We start from the raw sequence: 19,712 nt of genomic DNA on the forward strand, positions 1-19,712 counted from the left end.
CATGGAGGTGTTCAAGAAAAATCTCTTTGCCATGAGCACTGCATTCCTCACAGAGCCAGTGATCCTGATGATTCCACTTTTCTCCTTCTGCACAGGGCAGAGAATGGTAGTCCTGTGGTTGATTGGGATTGGGCTGGCTTTTCTAGCTCTAAGGAAGTCCCAGGGTGGTGGGCAGGCTCCAGATGTCAGAAGTTCTCCATGGAATGTGGGGTATTTGGGGTCTATGATTCTAGCTGTGGGTCCTAGAGCCAAATTCAAGGCAATGGGAAAAGTCCCACTCAACACTGATGCATAGTAAAATGGCATTGGGCAGGCAGAGTGAGGGATAAGGAGGCAACCAGTTTGCGACTTGAGGCTTAGACCCTGCAGATATGGGTGAGGGGCTGGGCATGAATCAAAGAACTTGCTGGAACTATGCTTTCTGGGAAGGCTGGGTCTGGAAGCTGTGTTTCTGGAGGAAGGGCCAGGGTGCCAACTGAAGCCTCATAGGGTGCTCCTCCAACCTCTTGGGCTCCTGGCCACGTTTGTTACCCCATCTCTTTTTAAGGAAAACATACACATACTCCAAGTATTACAGATGCTTTCAGTTTAATAGCTGTTTTTAATTTTTTTTTTTTTTTTAGGTTTTGGGCTGAAGACTTAAAGCCCGCTGCTCCTGCGCATCATTTCTCAGCCTCTCCTTACAGCTATAGTACTGAGTCAACGACGTCTTTAACGTCATGGACGGCTCCTAGGACAGCCACAGAAAAAACGGGGTAAAGGGGTAGGAAGACAAAAGGAAGGGAAAGAGAGCCAGGGAATTGGGGAAGGAGAGGGAGGTGGAGGGGGAGGGAGAAAGAAGGGGAGGGGGAGGGAAAGAGAGGGGGAGGGGGAGAGGGAGGAAAGCGGGAGGGGGAGGTGGAAGGAGAGGAATGGGGAAGGGGAGGGAGAGGAAGGGGAGGGGTAGGGAGGGGAAGGGGGAGTGGAAGGGGTGGGGAAGAGAATATTAATAAGGATTCCAAGGCCCCAGGCACCAGCTCCACCCCTTCCATTCCTCCTCAACTCTGTCTTTTGCTTTCCAAACTCACTGAGGCCTGGAGGGGCTTACACAGAAGTCAGAGGGATGGAGGTCAGATTCATTGGAGCCCCAAAGACCTACCCTCTTCCCCACCTTGGCAGGGGCAGGGGGCAAGAGCAATAAAAAAAAAGCAAGTTAGACCCCAGGGAGTGTCAATATCAGACAAGAATGGCAATTTAAGTCCAGATGAGGAATTGGTGACATGTGAAAGCACAAAGTGAGGGGTCTTCAACGGGGGGCGGGGCTGTGGCAGTTTCAGATCTCATGCAAGGGGTGGAGACCAAGGCTGGTCCTGAGGGAGGAGTGGGGACATACTCACCTTTACCCACACTTTCTAGATCTTCAACTGCATCTTTTCCTAGGTTTCCGAGTCCCCCCAGAGTGTGTTTTGCTCCCTGTAGGCCTTTTTCTAGGGTGGATTCAGAAAAGAAGAGGTCATAGAAGCAGAAAAACTACTTCCTTTGTAGGAGAGCTCCTCCGCTCCCTAGGCACCATGGGCACCCCTAAGGTGAAGTGGTTTTGCTGAGGGAACCAACTTCTCTGTCATGGGAAGGTCGGTAAGCCAGTATTAGCTGCAAAACCTATGGCCCAGAAACCCTGTGTGTAGAAGCAGGTGTGCACCCGCAACCCCTCCCTAGGAATATGGGTGTAGCTGTGTCCCTGTGCTTGTGCCTGTGAGTGCAGACTGGCCCCCAGATATCTTGCTGTTTCATGCATCAGAATTCTATACCAGGCATTGGCAAAGAGACTTACCCAGAAGGCTGGCTCTCTGCTTCCTTGGCTTTGGTGCCTGTCTGGCTAACCCTGGGTCTTCACCTGCATTTTCCTTTCGAGCTGCTGATGCCTCATGGGAAGCTGCAAGGGTGACGGAGTGAGAGGAATAATAGCTACCTCCACTTTTTCCACCCTGGTGGGGGAGCAGGTGGTGCTTTTACCCCCTGAAGGTCTGGCTTGAGGATAGCTCCCTCTCTCCCAATTCCTCTAGAGCTTGACTTTCATAATATTAGTGTTAGGTTTTTTAGCACCCCTCAAACTTTTTCCTGCTGCCTCCAAGACTTTTCCTGCTCCTCCAGGGCCTTTTTCTAGAGTAGGTTATGGTTCAGGGAAAAGTAAAGTCACGTTGGCAGAAAGATCACCTTAAAGAGACTCCCCCTAGTTTTCATTCCTTATACCAGCCACCTAGTGTGAGGAGGTTTTGCAGAGGGCACTAGCTTCTCTCTTCTAGGCAGGTTGGTGGATGAGCACAGAAATTTGGCAGTCTCTGAGGGGGACTTCTGCATCTATAAAAAATCCATTTGTTTATCTGGAGAATCAAAACTTCTCTTCTCGCACTGGTGCAAAACGCAGCAGGGGCATCTGAGAAGAGACCAAGGTGCCTGGTGTTCCCTCTGGGCTGTATGTGAGAAGGCAGGGAGGGCAGGTGTGTTCTGTGGTTGGGGCTTGCAGTGCGGTGAAGATGTGCAGAAATACAGTTTATCTTTCTGCCATTAATTATCCAGAGTGTGTACATGGCTGGGGAAGTAGAAATGAATGAGAATTAGATCCCTCTGTCAGGGGCTTACAGTCTAGGAAAAGAGACAGAACTGCTATATACCGGAAGCCCAGAAGAGGGAGGGATGAAAGGAGAGACTGGGACAGAGGCACCACATCCACCAGGCAGGGAGGGCTTCAGAGAGCAGCTGGGACTTGAAGCTTGTTAGAGCATGGACAGGTAGGGGTTGAAAAGGCACCTGGGAAGAGGAACGTTGGGTAGTAGAAAGTTACTCATGTTGGCCGATGAAACAAACGTATAACATTTGATGTGGAGAATGCAAGCAGTGGAGCCTAGGGAAATTACATTTGAAAAGTACCCTGGATCTAGATCATGGATTCCCTGAATGTCAGGCTAGGAGGTGAAAGCTTCGTGATGGGAAATGGGAACCACATGAAAGGTTTTGAATTGAAATTGTTGGTGAGGGTGGGGCAGATGAAAACCTCTGAACCCATCTAATGTGAAGTTCCCCCTCTTGCTCAAGAAAAGTTTTCCTTTCTTTCCCATTTTTCTTACTCCACTTCTACTTCCAGAGAGGGCTACCCTTTCCCCCATGCTCTGTCCTTCTCCAGTGCATGAGTCTCTCAGGAAGTCTCCCTTCTCCATGTCTCCTAAAGGGCGGCCTCCCGACTTTCCTTCCCCTGAACCCTTCTTCTGCTTCTCTGACTTCCTCCGCTCATATCCCCAGTCATTAACTCTCCCACCCGGGACTGGGGCAGGAGGAAGAGGAAGGACTCACGGTTCCCCGATCCTGGGGCAGAGGCAGCCTCTGGGTCATCTGCAAAGGAGGGAACAGTGACCATGTCAAGTAGGGTACAGTTGCAGGAGCTATATCCAGCCAGGGCTGCCTAGAGTTCCCAGGCCTCTAATCTCAGGAGCGTGGCAGTGGCCAGACAGGAGAGAAATCTCTGCTACACAAGGGGCCCATTAGAAATGCTTTTTGGTATCTCAACCAAATCCCTCTCTCTGTTATCCTCCCCAGACCTAGGCTACTCAGAACATCCCTATGGAAATGGAATCATTCTCTGACTCTCTTCTATGTCTTAGATGTCCAAGTTATGAAGGGGCATGACCATGAGGGCATGATCACAGCACCTGCCCTAGTGACAGGGCAGGACTTGTTCTGATTGTCACCTGATAGAAGGACCTCAGAAGGACCTTCCCTCCATTTCTTTATTTTTCCAACAGCATGAATGAAGCACACATTATGCACCAGACATGGTGTTAGAGGCTGGAGATGCAGCTATGGGGAAGACAGACAGTGTTTGCTCGGGGAAGCTGACACTCAATGGGGGATTTGGAGGAATTAACATAATTACATAAGCAATTGTTTAATTACATTTGTGATAGTGCTAGGAAGGAAAAATACAGGAGGCAAGAAAATGAAAAACAGGGACCAAAATGATTCTGGGGCTTCAGCAAGGCAGCTGTGAGGAAATACATGGACAGAGAGAGTTAGCGGGGCAGACACTTGGAAATTGAGTAGGAGTGAGGTTGACATGGGTGGGTGAAATAATGGGCAGGGGAAAAGACAAGAGGATGAGCAAAAGTCTTGGCAGTGGGAAATGGCTTGGTTCATTGAGGGGAAAAAGAATGCCAGAGTGGGCAATCGCAGACTGAGAGGAGAGGCAGTGCAGAGCCAGGCTGGGGCCACAGGGCTCCTGGCTTCCTCTGACCACAGGGTCCCTGTGTGGAGAACCCAGTGGGAGGCAGACTTGGGTGAACTGCCTCTGGTGAGGAGGGGAAGGGGAAATGAAGGCAGGGCCCAGTCTTCTGGGGACTATATGGTTGGGTGTCGGGGAAGAGCCATACTCACAGGCACAGACCAGGGCTCCTGCCAGAGCTGCCAGGAAGAGGAGACTCATGAACCTCATGCTTCTGTGTGCTAGAGCGGGTATGCCACCAAATCCTTGGAGATCTTGGGATCTAAGGTGTCGAGACTGCCTCTCTGGGCCTCTTTTAAGCATGACAGGGACCAATGGGAACCAGTCTTCCAGTGGTGTGTTCTCCTCCTCCTCTTCTCCCACCTCAGAGCCACCTGTTAAGTCAACAAGGGCTGGCTGGGGCTTGCTAGTGCCCGCCTTCCCTGCAGGTAGGTCCTGGACAGCAGCTCTGGAGTTGGCACTGTCCTAACTTGCATCCTTTGCCTGCCTCTCCCCTTCCCATCTTGCTTGTCCCAGGACTCCCATCTCTGATTGCATCTGGGGTCCTGGGGGAGACTGTGAGAGGTTTCTAGAGAGGGCCCTGGCAGGAGGGCTGTGCTCAGAAGGGTCTCCTTCCACCTGGAAACAGAAGGGGGCCCCAAGATGTCAGATCCAGCCTCCTTAGGAGAGAGTGGGGGTGGCTGAGGCTTCCCTTGAGTGGGTTAAGCCTATCCCAGGAGGCTACCCTCACAGCATTTGGGGACCCCTCCTGACTAAGATCCAGAGAGGCTGCTGTCCTCTCTAGGAATTTCCACATGGTAACCAGAGCTTTCCAGCCTCAGTAGACCCTGACCAAGGTGTCTTCATTCCCAGCTAATGATCCTCTACCCAAGAAAATTCTCCTGATAAGTTAACCAGAATATGAAGTCAGTTCCCGGTTTGCCCTTCAGATGGGGGAGGGAGGCCAGTGGTGTGGATAATTCAGAGAAGTGGAGAATCCAAAGGTGCTTCTCTGTGCCTCAGGATCCCTTTCTGTGGACTTGTGTTTGCTTTTTTTTTTTTTTTGGTTGTTTTTTTTTTTGAGACGGAGTCTCGCACTGTGTCACCCAGGCTGGAGTGCAGTGGCGCGATCTCGGATCACTGCAAGCTCCGCCTCCCAGGTTCACGCCATTCTCCTGCCTCAGCCTCCGAGTAGCTGGGACTACAGGCGCCCACCACCACGCCCGGCTAGTTTTTTTTTTTGTATTTTTAGTAGAGACGGGGTTTCACCATGTTAGCCAGGATGGTCTCGATCTCCTGACCTCGTGATCCACCCGCCTCGGCCTCCCAAAGTGCTGGGATTACAGGCTTGAGCCACCGCGCCTGGCCGTGTTTGCTTTAAAGTGGCAGAAACAGTCCTGGAGATAATGGGTTTATGACTCGATTTTGTTGTTTACTAGCTGTGTGGCCTTCAGAGAGGCAATTTACCTGCCCCACTTCAATTGTTTTTCTTTCTTCTTTTATTTTATGGTAATATTTAAGGTGTAACATGATGTTTTGATATACACATATTTAGTGAAATGGTTACTATAGTCATGCAAATGAACACATCCATGATTTCACATAATTAGCCTTTTGTGTCTCTCTCTCTCTCTCTCTCTGTGTGTGTGTGTGTGTGTGTGTGTGTGTTTGGTAAGAGTACCCAAAATCTGCTCTTCCAGCAAAAATCCCAAATTCAGTACAGTATTACTGACTCCAGCGCTCGTGTTCCACTTCAGCTGTTTTGCATTTGATGGTGAGAAATGATCATTCTTATCCTACAGGTTTCGTGTGAGGAATACATATGTCAAAACTGGTCAACTCCCTCCTCCATCTATTCCAGACCCAAGCTGGGGAGCTGAGGATAACTTGGAAACTTAGTTTCTGCTCCTGACAAAGCCAGTTACTTCCTCGAGATGTCTTTTCTCCATGGAGTGGAGCCTGCCCTTGCCCTGTTCCTGGGAACTTGGTGAAAATGGACTGAGATTTGTTTCCCGAGGTGCTTTGTCTGTGCCAGGCACCGTGCTGGGCCCAGACAGATAGAGATAAGCAGACTGTGTCTTGCCTTGAGGGGATACACAGTAGGCAAGGATCTCAGACAGATGAAGGGACAATCGATGGTAGCAGGGGACTCTGTCCTGGAAGAGAAAGCATGCTCTTCCCAGCCTATGGGATTGAAGCAAAGGTGTCCTCCACCAGTTAAAGGCTGAATGATTTTGGCATGTCACATAATCTCTCTGACTCTCGTCTCTACAGTGTGACCCAGGGTATTTGTGAAATTCAAACAGGAATAGCTCAGATCCACTTTCTGGGTCAACTTTCTGGGGCTCTTCCCTGTGCTCTGGATGTCTCCTTCTCACTTCCATGGGAACTCAGTCCATCTGAGCTCCCACCATCTCTCCTGTTTTGTGGTTTATTGTGAGCCTCTCTTGGCTTTTTTCCTTCAACATGTAGACATCTTAAAAATAAGCAAAATGTTCTTATACTCTCCCTGTCTAGCTTCTTTCCAATTATTCTGCAACCAAGCTTTTGAAAACAACTCCATTTTTTTTTGGCCTCAACATCCGTGTTTTGCTTTATGTTCTTATCACCCTGTAGTGTTTCCACCACCATCCCTGGAACTGAGATACGTCCTTGCCAAGGTACTCAGATACAGTCGCCACTTTTCGGCCTTTATCTTATCTGATCTCAGTGGGCTCTGACACTGTTAGAGCCACTCATCTTTTGAGGTGCTGGGGTTTTCTTTCTCTCTCTTCTTTTTTTGACCACCCTTCAGTTCCACTTTGACTCACCTTGCCTGCCCCTTAGATATTCTCCAGTGTTCTATTCTTAGCCTTCTTCTCTCCTCTTACACACTCTCCTGTGTGACTCATTCTTGGAGTCACACTTCTGACTCCAACATTTTCTTTCCAGCCCAGACCCCTCTCCTGAACACTAATATCCACCAATGGATGGGGAGTAACGGGATGGACCAAACACTGATGAACCCTAGGGGTTGAAACTGGCCTCACCTACCTTCCCCACTTCTCCACCATCACCTGCTCCTCCTCCTGCACCATCTTGCATTCTGATTAACAGTACTGACATTCACCCAGTTATCTAAATAGAGATCTGAGAGTAATTTTACATTTTTCCTTCTCGTGGCCCCCTATGTACAAGGACACTGGCGTCTATCAAGTGCTGCCTCTTCGTCAATCCCAGGGCTCTGGCTCAGAAACCTCTGTCTGGATCCTTGCCATTTTTTATATCCACTGAAGAAACAGCTTCACAAGTGGTTTTCCCTCTGACAGTCTCAAGTTCTATCTCCCAGCTGTCTAAGTGATTTCTAGTAGACAAACTATGTGCAGAGCGCACACCGTCTTTCATGAGCTGGCTTCTGTCTGTCCCTTCAGTTTCAACCCTTTTCACTCCCTCATCAAGACTCTGCCTCAGTCACATTAAATTTCTTTCAGTTTCTTGCACAGATTTAATTTTTTCTTGCGTCTGCCTCTTCACGTATTTTCCTCCTTGTATTGTCTTTAATGCCCTCCTACGATTAGATGACAGAGCTTTTTCTTACTCATCCTTTAAGATTTGGATCAGAAATGCCTTCTTCCTGGAAAATTTTCTTTTTCTTTTTTCTTTTTTTTTTTTTTGAGATGGAGTCTCACTCTATCACCAGGCTGGAGTGCAGTGGCACAATCTCAGCTCATTGCAACCTCTGCCTCCTGGGTTCAAGCGATTCTTCTGCCTCAGCCTCTCAAGTAGCTGAGACTACAGGCATGTGCCATCACAACTGGCTAATTTTTGTAGTTTTAGTAGAGACGGAGCTTCACCATGTTGGCTAGTATGGTTTCGATGTCTTGACCTCGTGATCCGCCCACCTCGGCCTCCCAAAGTGCTAGGGTGACAGGCTTGAGCCTGGCCCCTGGAAGATTTTCTGGGCATTCTTCTTGTCTTGCTTCCCCTCCCCACCGAAGTGAGGTCAGAGTTCTGGGCACTTCCACCAGCCCCTTGCTCTTCTCTTTATCTATGCTTCACTTCGACGGAACTGGGACTGTCTGTTCAGTGCTTGGTTTTCCACACTAGACTTGAGCTGTGCAGTACAGGACCATGTTTAATTTGTCTGTGCTCCCCAGCCCCAGTGAGGATGCCAGACACACAGTTAGAATGCAGTAACTTTGGGTGAAGTGCAGCTAGAAACCTACAAGTGAGGGGCTAGAAACCTTCAGAATTTGGGCAAGAAATGTGAACTGGTGGATAAAGCTTAGATTAGACTAATAACATTAATCTGTTGGAAACAGATATACCAAGCTGCTTTTTAAGAAACTATTTAATATTTGTTTATAGTTTTTTTCTTTGAGGTACAACTTATATACAATGAAGCATACATATTAACTGTATTTTTTGGTCTTGACAAATGCATCTACTGATGTAACCCAGACTCCAATCAAGATATGAAGCATTACCAGTAACCCAGAAAATTTCCTCCTGCTTTTTCCCAGGTGATACCTGCCCCAACTCCCAGGGGCAAGCTGAACTATTTTTTAAATACAGTCTTTTTTTTTTTTTTTTTTTTTTAAGAGACAGGATCTTGCTTTGTGACCCAGGTTGGAGTGTAGAGATGCCATCATAGCTCACTGCACCCTCAAACTTCTGGGCTCAAGCGATCCTCTCACTTCAGCCTCTCAATTTAATGCACTCATTGCTGGAATATCTGTGGGGTTTATTCAACCCCAACTTGATAACCTTCTTTCTCTGTCTTGTAATGTGGGCTTATGCCTGTAGAAACCTGACAATTCAGGCCATAGAAGCATCCTTGGGTCAGGAAAGAGAGCTTGCATGTTTTCAAAGGTGTGGAGAGTCTCTTTGGTGTTCTGTGGTGAAAAGGGTCAGCACTGGGCCCTCAATTTTCATGCAGTTCATGGTGTGATTCCCCAGGAAGGGTCCAGAAGACAGGTTAAGATATGGGGAATACTTGACTTTGGACAGAATCAGTTTCTGTTTAACCAATGACTTCCAGCTGATTCCTCAGAAGAAAAGGTCAGGTAGGTTCAGAAGTCCAGTGTGGGAATAATGTGGTTAAGAGTTGGGAGTCAGGAGGTGAGTTAAGTTTAATATCAAAGGTGGGTGGTAAAGACCTGTGCAGGGAAAGGAGAATTCAGAGAAAGGTAAGCAGGGCCTTCATTCCTTTTGCAGGTGCTGGGTACTGGCATCCGAAGGATAAGTATGAGTTGGTATCCATGCTCATGGAGCTCATAGTCTAGGCTTGGTAATAAAGATAGGCTAAATAATTTGATATTAATGTGACCCATAAAGGAGTACCTAGAAGGGAAAAATGAAGGTCTGAAGCAGTTCAGGGATGTTGAGAAGAAGGGAAACGTTAGAGGAAGCACTGAGGGGTATTATGGTCAGGAGAGTGAGGGAGAGGACGTGCTCCATTCCTGAAGATCTGAAACCAAGTGAGTGATAGGGCCAGAGATGGGGAGGCTTGAGTATGGGGAGCACCCGTGTGTGTGTGTGTGTGTGTGTGCATGTGTGTGTGTGTGTGTGAGTGCACGCACATTTGAGTGGGAGGTATGTGAAGGCAGAGGGTGATGCTCCCTTCTCAGTTGGAAGGTCATCTCGGGCAGATCATTACACAGCCCTCAGGAACAGTTCTTGCTATTTGCACAAGCCTTTTCCAGGAGGAGATTAGCCCTCAGGGTTCTGGAATCAGCACTGCCAAGGAGCAGCTTCTCTGTACTCCTCCTTTCCTCCCTTCCCTACCTGGGCCTCAGGAAAGAAAGGAGCAGGTACTCCCAGGGATTGTGGGGAGGGAGCAGAGGCCTGTAAGGTAAATACCCGTCCCCCAACACTTAAAAAAGATGCTTTTCATGAATTTAAAACAAGTCTGTAATATTCACTATCAAGCTTAGCCTGTTACTCATTATCGAGAGGGAGGCACGGGATGGGAATGGGGGTAGGGATGGTACCCAGAAGACTGCAATTCCTTTTCTCCTAGATGTGGTTAAAGAAAAACACCCCAGTTCTCTGGGTTCCTTGAGGGAGCAATTGTCTGTGGACACCTGGTTGAAGACCCTGGTGCTTGCTAGGGTGCTAATCTGCCCCTTCTCCTGTTCAGAACATTCTTCCCCTGTTCTTCATTCTTCTCTGTCTGGGTACGGAGTCCCATCCTAGACAGTGGGGTGGTGAATGTGGAATGCAGAGGGAGGAGGCGACCCTGCTTTTATGAGGATGGGAGGATGATTCCTGCATCTGGGACATGGACATAGGGCCTTTACCTGGCCATCTCTCGCTGATCCTAACTGATTTCACTGCTGTTTCTGTTATGCACCCATTGGCACTACAGTAATGCATTGTTTCTCTGAGCTAGTGGAAGCTAACCAGTCATCTTTGTCAAATGCATTAGGTATGAACAAAAGGTAAACTGCCTGAATTTTATAGGCAATTGCCAGAAAAAACATCTTCAGAATCAATATCCCTGGCTTTGAATAATTTCCAGATGACACATCATGTACCTCTAAAAATCAAAGTAATATTTGGAAATGGTCATTAAGGACCAAGATGAGGAATAAAGTGGAGAGACATTTGGGTTGAAAACTCTACTTGGTTATTTCATCATAAGGTTCCCATTCTTGTCTGGCTCCTAAACAGGTTCTGAAAATCAATTCAAAAGGGGACATAATTTTGGAGCAATGAAAGCCCATTTGGGGTGAGTATGGCCTCCCGAGGTGACTAGTTTGAAGAATGCGGCGCTCATTTAGATGTAGAAGTTCTGGCTTATTTGTGACAAATCAGTTCTCCTCTCCTTATTATCAAGTTTGAAATTGGCCTTAGCAAGGTCTTTGATACACTTAGGACATTCTAAATTTTTTTATCTCAAGGGTCTGGAGAAATGAGGAGTCATCAGATCTTAGGAAGTTACTGGGAATTAATCTGGAGAGACTTCCTGGACCAAGAAGACTGTGGAGAGAGATGGAAGTGACAGCCTTCAATGCTGGGGGTTGGTTAGCATAAGGATAACAGTGCTGTCCTTGGATGCATAATTGGGGCATATGGACTGAGCGGAATTGACTTTGGGAACCCTTAAAATAAGGGCACAACAGAGCTGAGGGCAGCAGCTGGTAGAAGGATAAGATAAATTGTTAGAATGGAGTTTTAAACAAGGGGAAAGGAAAATCATTTTGGTTGTCTGCCATTCCGGCCTGTGAATAACTGGAGCCAATTCTAAAGTACTAATAGGGCCTGAGTAGGGTCTGTTACTCCCCAACTTTGTGATGCACTCCCTTAATCCCTAGAGGTGGCAGGGGGTCAGCCCCAGCTGCTTGGAGAGCCAATTGCCTCATGGAGATGACTTAGATAAATAGGACTTTTATGTACTTGTTAATTCATGTGTGAGTTTGGGGCACTGTGGGAATGGAGCTGAGGAAAAGGGTTGCCAGTGAGGTTTGCAGGAAGCAACTGACTTTGTTGAATCTCTGCTGAGATTCTAGGAACTCCAGGAGGTTGTTTTCCTGAAATGCCCCTAACTGGCCACAAGCCCTGGTTCCCTTTGCCCCTCTGGCTCTCTTCTGGGTAGAATTCTGACCTCTTCCCTGCTTCCTGTTCTGAGCTAATGACCAGGAATGAAGCTGCTGGGTAGGTGGGAACATATAACCTCTTCAGAGACTTAGAGACTCTTCAAGGGGGAGGATTGAGAGAGAAGTCATTCCATCCCTCTCTGTCAGACTGGCAGAGAGAAGGGAAGCAACTGGTCTAGATTGAAGGTACAAAGGAGACTATGAGAGACAAATTCCTTATCTTTGGCTCTGCCATTTACTCTGTGTAATTCTTGCTATAACATGTTTTCTCTGTTTTATGCATTCATAGTCCAGCTTTCTCAATGTGGGGACAGTGGAGAAAGCCTCTAGATCTATCTGCTTTATCTAATAATTTTATTTATTTATGTATTTATTTATTTTTAGAGACAGAGTCTTGCTCTGTCACCCAGGAGCTCAGTGGTGTGGTCATAGCTCACTGTAATCTCAAACTCCCGGGCTGAAAACAATCAATTAGCTTAGAGGCTAAACCTAATTCTCTGACTAGCCTCTGAGTAGCTGGGATTACTGGCATGGGCCACCATGCCCAGCTAATTGAAAATTTTTTTTTTTTTTGTAGAGATGGGGGTCTCACTATGTTGCCCAGGCTAGTCTTGAACTCCAGACCTCCAACAATCCTTTCTCTTCGGCCTCTCAAAGTGTTGGGATTATAGGCATTCGCTACTGCAGCAGGCCCTCTACTACTTATTTTTAATACATGTTGAATAGACTTAACCCTCCTTCCCACTGGGAGATATTCAACTCCCTTGTCAACATCTGTGTAGATTCTCAGGAGCTTCAACTCTTAAAATCACTGTGCCCTGTGATTTTCTCTAATGAATTATCATTCATTTGTGTCTTGATTCCTTCAGCTATTCCCTGTTCCCTGAATCCCTCCAAATATGGACACAGCTCCGTTCTCTGAATTTCTCTGGGCACCACCAACATAAGGCTTTTGCCTTTGCTGAAAATTCCGACACAAAAACACTTTAATCATGCACATGAATCATCCATGTCCCAAATTTAATTGGCCCTAGGGAACTTGAGCCATTGAAGTTCCCTGCTATGGGGAGCCTCACACCATCTCTTCTTAGACGTTAAGTCTCTCCTGGTCATTCTCTTTTTCCTAGCACTGCATACCCATTTACTTAACTTTAGTCTTCATTTGTTCACTCAATACATGTTTATTGATTGCCTACCATATGCCAAATACTGTGTGAGTCACAGATACATTTAAGTAGTTTAGTTGTCTTTGTCTTCTGCCATCCCGGGGAACTTCATCTTTCTTTGCTGAGAATGCAAAATGAACACTGGGTATGCCCCCATTTTGACTAATTGTGTACATCACATACCTCACATGCCTCAGAGACAAAACGTTGCATCCTGTGGTAAACTGCAACAAACTCTGTCAAGCATTAGTCCTCCAAACAAATAAAGCCTTGACTCTGTGAGTTGCTGACTCCCTAGTGAGGTGAAACTTATCTCTGACTTTTACAATATTGATGTCTGCAGATGACATAATAGCTCTTGCAGATATGGTAATCATGTGAGGAACCGCCATTTTTATAACAGTGAAATAAGAAACTGACCAACTGCTACTTCGCTGTTTTCCTTTACCTTCTGGGTATCTTACTCAGGGAGCCCACTTATAAACGAAGTCCTTTCAAACACTGAAAATAAAAATATTTTAAATGTTCAAATTTGCCTTTTTGTGGCTTTCTTTTAGCATCACCCAAAGGTCTTTTCTTTTGATGTTACCCGAAGCTCACTGAAATATTTTCTTATGCACAGAACCACGTACATCTGGACAGATTATGCCATCATTTTTGGAGGGCAGGAGATCTACAGCCAGTTATTTCTTAAAATAAATTATTCTGTAATAAGAATGATAAAATTTGGTTTGTATGTCTGAGGAGGGCCTGGGAACAATGAGGAGTGTCTCACCAGGAAGTCCACAGTTATTTTTGTCATAAATTGTTCAATAATAAGAATGATGCAATTGGTTCGTAGACATGAGGAGGGCCTGGGCAGAAGAGGAGAGTCCCACCTGAAGGGTGAGGTAATTAATTCCCTGGGCTGTGGTTGACCTCAGGCCCTTGCTTCTTCTGCCATACTGAGTCTTGGTTTCTGGCATTCTCTCTGCCTTTCCTCTGTACACCCAAACGCCTACCCTCCAGCTTTGCATACACTCCTCAGCCTTCTGGCTGGCTGCCATACAGAAAACAAAACGGGCAGGCTGGTGCTAGGGAGACCGGGCTGCCCCTGAGCCCTGCAGGGAGCGCTCCCGAGAAGGGTTAGAATTCTGTTTACCCAGGCTGTGTGAATCTGGTTTTTGTCTTTTAAATTCCATCTTTATTCTCTGTAAATAAAGTCACGCTAAACATTCCAGACCACTTCTGCTGGGTTAAACGTGTTAATCTAAAGGCATTTTTTCCATACACGGAGCTGGGGAGGATTTCAGGGGCCATAATGTGGTAGCACGGCAGTGACATTCTCCAGAACGATTCACGGGGACAATTCTGGCTCCTAGGCCTGGCGATCTCCCCTGTCTCTTCCAGCACAAAACTCTTAGCATCTCTGTTTCCAGGTCCCATTTATCAGTTTTCAAAGAGGATCAGGGGCGTGGGGAACGGCGTGAAAACGAGCCTCCTCTGAGGACAGCATCTGAGTGAGAGGAGTGATAAAGGCACCCCCCCCCCCCCCCCCCCCCCCCGGCAAGACTGTCTGTCACAACGCTGGACCTATTTTGGGTCAGGGTTGGAGCTAATGTAGGGATAACACAGCCACCCTGGGTTTCCTTATACTGAAGCAGAGGCACCTGGTACTACCTTCCCTCCTTGATCATAGAATGGTTTTCAGTTTTGCTGTAGATAATGCTTAGAAGCTGTGCATCTCTGGCCACGACTGACATCCCATCCACAGGAAGCGTCCTACCACACATCTAGTTCACCTTCGGTCTGTGAATGCCATTTCCAGGGAACATGGCTGAGTGGCTGAGAGAACCTGGATTCTTTTCACGGCTCTGCCATGAGCTCGCTGGGTGTTGCTGGAAAGCTACTACCCCTCCGTTGGCCCCTGTCTCCTCCTGTGAAAAACAAGTGGGTTTCCCTAGATCTCTCTCAGTCCCCCGTCAGTTCTGACAGTCCCGGAGGGTGGACTAGGCCTTCCCAGGTCTCCCAGGTCTCCCAGGGCTCTTGGGCTGACACGGGACTACCTGAGACTCAGGGGCTGGAGCCCCGCGTGGGTGGGCAGTTCACCTTTTCAGAGAGCATTCCAAGTACACGACTGGGCTGATGGTCTTCACTCTCTTCTCTCTGGTCTTCACCCTCTTCTCTCCTCACCCTTTTCCCCCCAACCCCAACACACTTCTGCTTTGGAAAAACACTGGGTTAACAGTTTTTCCAGCTTTGCAGGTTTTCTGCTTCTCCCCAGTCCCAAGATCCATTCTCAATATGTGGAGGCTGCGGCTGCGTGAATGAGGATAAAAGTGGTGGCGGGAGCGGCCTCCCAGACTCTTCCCCTAGGTCTCCAGGATCAGGAGCTCTGTCCTAACAGCCATAGAAAATCTGGGCCAGCAGAGGGCACTATGGAAACAGCCTGAAGCTCTGAGGGCCTCCATGCCCCCAGAAGGCATCTTCTGCAATCCTCCCCTTAAGCCACTCTCCTTCACGAAGCCCAGGCCAGCCCCTATCTTTTTCAGTGTTGTAATTGCCACGGCGCATGTACACAGAAGGCACATTGCGTAGAAACATATTTGGCGTATATTTGTCACAGGAAGCACTAGCTGAAAGAAACAAGTCTCTTCTCAGTTTCTACCTTCTACGACAAAGGAGAGATGACCTTATCGCAGCCACTCCCCCTAGCCTTGCTGGCTCACTGAGGGCTCACTCTAAGGGTGTTGCTTCCAAGTGGCTAGAGACTACAGAAGCAGGCAGTGTTGAGTCCTGAGCAGCAATCTTGGGTCCCTGGTTAGGTGTAGGCTCTGTTCATTATTTAACTAAATCTCAGGGAGCTCCATCCAACTTCAAAAATATTCCTGAGAGAGAAAGAGAGAGAGAGAGAGAGAGAGAGAGAGTCAAAGAGCATCGGTCTATGTCCATTCCCTGGAAGGAAGGTGGGGACTGCTCTCCTGCAGCCTCCTGCCTGATGGGAGTCTCATGGTGGGAATAATCAAGAAACCAAGGCCCTGGAAGACATGGACGTGGGCAGCATGTCCACTTCTTCCTCCTGTATGGGTGGTTCTGGTGCTCAGCATTGTGGTGAGGCCTGAGGCGAAGGTGGGTGGGGTTCTGGCTTGAGTGCGGCAGTCTGGTCTCTCAGGGAAGAACACAGGCTGCTGGGGCCTTGGGTTGTTGTTTTCTTTGAGCACCTGCACTGTGTCAGGCAATACACCATGGACTATTGTTGTAGGCTTTCAGGGAGCTTAGAGTTTAGCAGGTGGAGAGAGGAAGTGGAGGATGCCTCAGAAGAGATTGAGATCTATTGAGTATAGACTCCAGGGGCGAGAAAGGAAGATCAGCAGGAGTGAAGAGGCTTCGTGGAGGATATAGCTAACTCAAGGAGGAGGAGGCAGGGGATTCCTGGGATTGGGAGCTGAGAGTGGGGATTAGTGGGACTGGTAGCGGTGGTGGTGGTGAGTTGTTGTCCCAGACTACAGAAGGGATGTGCTCCAGAACAGCTGGAGAAGAGTCTGGAGGGTTCCATCCTCAATGTAATGAGTTCTTGTTCTATTCGTTCCTAGGAGAGCTGGTTGTTAAAAGAAGCCTGGCATCTCCCCACCTTTTTGCTTCCTGTCTTACCATGTGATCTCCAGACACTCTCCCCTTCACCTTCTGCGGGGAGTGGAAGCATGGAAGCAGCCTGAGGGCCTCACCAGATGCAGATGTTGGTGCCATGCTTCTTGTACAGCCTGCAGAATCATAAGCCAAATAAGCCTCTTTTCTTTATAAATTACCTGGAATACTACCCACCCAGCCAGAATACTCAGGTATTCCTCTTTTTTTTTTTTTAAAGACAGGATTTCGCTCTGTTGCCCAGGCTGAAATGCAATGGTGTGATCTCGGCTCACTGCAACCTCCGCCTCCTAGGTTCAAGTGATTCTCCTGCCTAAACCTCCCAAGTAGCTGCACCTCTTTGATTTCCACTCTGAGTACTAATGGCTCCTCATATAGTTATTTTTGTGAAAGGCCAGTGCTCTGTCCCCAACCCCATGACTATGCATGGCTGCTCCTTTTTCCTGGCATAACCCTCCCAAGGTTGGCACTGTACGCCTGGCTGGCTGATTCCTAGTCTTGGCTCTTGCCAGGTTTTGCTTTCCCTGGTTTCAGTTACCTGTGGTCAGCCACGGTCTGAAAATATTAAATGGAAAATTCCAGAAATAAACGATTTGTGTGTGAGTAGTATGATGAAATTGCATGCTTTCTTGCTCCATCCCACCCAGGATGCGAATCATCCCTTCGTCCAGCATATCCATGGTGTCTATGCCCCCCGCCTGTTGTCCCTTGGTAACCTTCTTGGTTACCAGATGACTGTTGTGCTACTGCAATGCTTCTGTTCACATAACCCTTACTTAATAATGGTCCCAAGCACGAGAGTAGCGATGCTGGCAATTCGAATATGTCAGAGAGAGCCATAAAGTGCTTCCTTTAAGTGAAAAGATTAAAGTTCTTGATTTAATAAGAAAAGAAAAATCATATGCTGAAGTTGTTAAGGTCTATAGTAGGAATGAATCTTCTATCCAGAAAATCATGAACAGGATATTGTTATGTTATTATGAGTTATTGTTGTTAAATTCTTACTGTGTTTAATTTATAAATTAACTTTGTCATATGTATGTATGTATAGGAAAAAAACATAGTGTGCAGAGGGTACTATCTGCAGTTTCGGGCATCCACTGGGGGCCTTGGCACATATCCCTGCAGAGAGGGGACTACTGTATAGTACCCAGTTCCTCTTTCATAATTCAAACCAATTTGGAAATCTGCCATCATCTAGCTGTTACCATCTCTCAGGTGTAAGTCACCCAGGTTTGCTACATGCTGAGGGAGACCAGAGGGCCTCTCATTGCCTGCTCTGTTCTTGGAGACCCCCATCTTCTTTCAGGGCCTGTGGCGTTCGAACTTAAGGCTGTTCTCTGTACTAATTTCCCTGTGAGTTTATAGTCTTTGGCACTGCTCATGTTCCTCTTGGCAACCTGAGATGCTTTAATCTTCTTAGTCTTAACTTCAGCAAGGACACATCATATGTATTTTGGCCTCTATTTTAGTCGTTAGGCCACACATTTAGCAGTTGGGAAGGCTGATGAATCCCAGAGAAGGTGAGTGCCTGGCTGTAAGTTCTTGCATCAGAGAGGCAGCTAGTGTGGTGATGAGGAAGAGCCAGCACAGGGTAGTGCCAAGGATCAAGGTCTTGGGTTTTTTTTTTTTTCCTTTTTAACAAATTAACAGACAAAATAGTATGTATTTATCATGTACAAAATGATGTTTTGAAGGTCATGGCTCTTTTATTTTCTTTTTAAAAAATTAAAAGATAAAATTGTGTGTATTTATCATGTACAAAATGATATTTTGAAGTAAATTTACACTGTGGAATGACCAAATCTAGCTAAGTAACGTGTGCATTGCCTCACATAGTTATTTTTGTGGTGAACACACTTGACACGCACTGTCTTAGCATTTTTCAAAAATATGGTCAGGTTCTTTCATTGATCTCGCGCCCTGTCTTTGTTCCCAAAACCCAATACCAGGCCAGGGCTGCTGGCTTTTTGATCAGAGCCGCATGTTGGGTTGGAATCAGCTCCCACAACATCCTAACCTGGGCCCTTTGTAGGGAAATCCTTTTTGGAGACCTCTGGTACCCTTTTCTATCAAAGACCCTGTTGGAATAACCTCAGTCAAGGAGAAGAGTGTGCACTACTATTTAATCCCAGGAGAGAAGGGGTCAGTGTCTTCATTCCTTTCCTTACAGATGCCTGGTTGGCTTTTGTGCATATTTGCCCACTTTCTCCAGGGATCTGTTGTAGTTAGTGAGGGTCATAAATCAACTGGTCTGTCCAGCCACATATAAAAGGTCTGATGGCACCATTTCCTCAGCAGAGTGAGTACTTACCCACCTTGAAATTGCATAATTAAAAGAATTATTCAGTGATTCCTACTATAACAATGATAATAAAAATCTGCTCAGAGGTGACTCTATAATAAAGGCTAATGAAATCTTCAGTTCTATGTTACAAAGCATCCCATTTTATAAATAATAATAAATTTTATATTTGTATTAATTAAGACACATAACTTGTTTGGCATGAGCTAATTAAGGTTGGCACGTTGATTTCATGTAATTTAAAATAAAAGGAGAGATATTTTTTGTTTTCTATGCATCCTTGTTAGTTACATGTGTACCATTAGAATTGTTGAAAGATGGCAAATAGGAGATCCATACTATCATCTTCATGGACCAGTAGAGATCTGGTAGTTTTGTTTTATATGACAGGAAAACTTTTTTCATATTATATGGACGTAGAATATATTCCAGCTCAGGACTTCCTAAAAGCATGCTCCGCTGGGCCTGAAAAGATGCATGCCCTACTCTACTTGTTTGCTTGTGTCTGTCATAGACTCTGCTGAGCCTTTCTTACCGGATACACTAGCCAGAGAGACAGCGAGAGTGTGTGTGTGTGTGTTGTGTTGTGTGTATGTGTGTGTAGTATACAATTCAGCATGAACATATATGTTTGTGTTGCAGGAAGTTCATGGGGAAAATAATAATATTTCCAAAGTAATTTAGAATTTCAAAGTCAACGTGCTTTCATGTACATTAGACTATTTAAAGTATCTCTGAGAACAAAACATTCTGTACATGTATGAATATTTTTGAAGATAGACTCTTAGAGGCTGAGTTGCTGGTTT

At 46.7% G+C, this 19,712-nt stretch overlaps 1 protein-coding gene across 1 annotated transcript; it reads right to left on the bottom strand.

The window, feature by feature from the left end:
* Positions 1–571: 571 nt before the first annotated feature.
* On the bottom strand, positions 572–4,645 carry DCD (dermcidin). Its single transcript, XM_025402925.1, has 5 exons — positions 4,405–4,645; positions 3,328–3,366; positions 1,811–1,912; positions 1,377–1,466; positions 572–730 (listed from the first exon to the last, which is right to left on the bottom strand). Exons 1-5 carry the CDS (start codon positions 4,553–4,555, stop codon positions 687–689), a joined length of 426 nt encoding a protein of 141 aa, XP_025258710.1. The 5' UTR covers positions 4,556–4,645; the 3' UTR covers positions 572–686.
* Positions 4,646–19,712: the final 15,067 nt, after the last annotated feature.

The sequence above is a fragment of the Theropithecus gelada genome, chromosome 11 (genome assembly GCF_003255815.1).
Source record: "Theropithecus gelada isolate Dixy chromosome 11, Tgel_1.0, whole genome shotgun sequence".
NCBI lineage: Eukaryota > Metazoa > Chordata > Mammalia > Primates > Cercopithecidae > Theropithecus > Theropithecus gelada.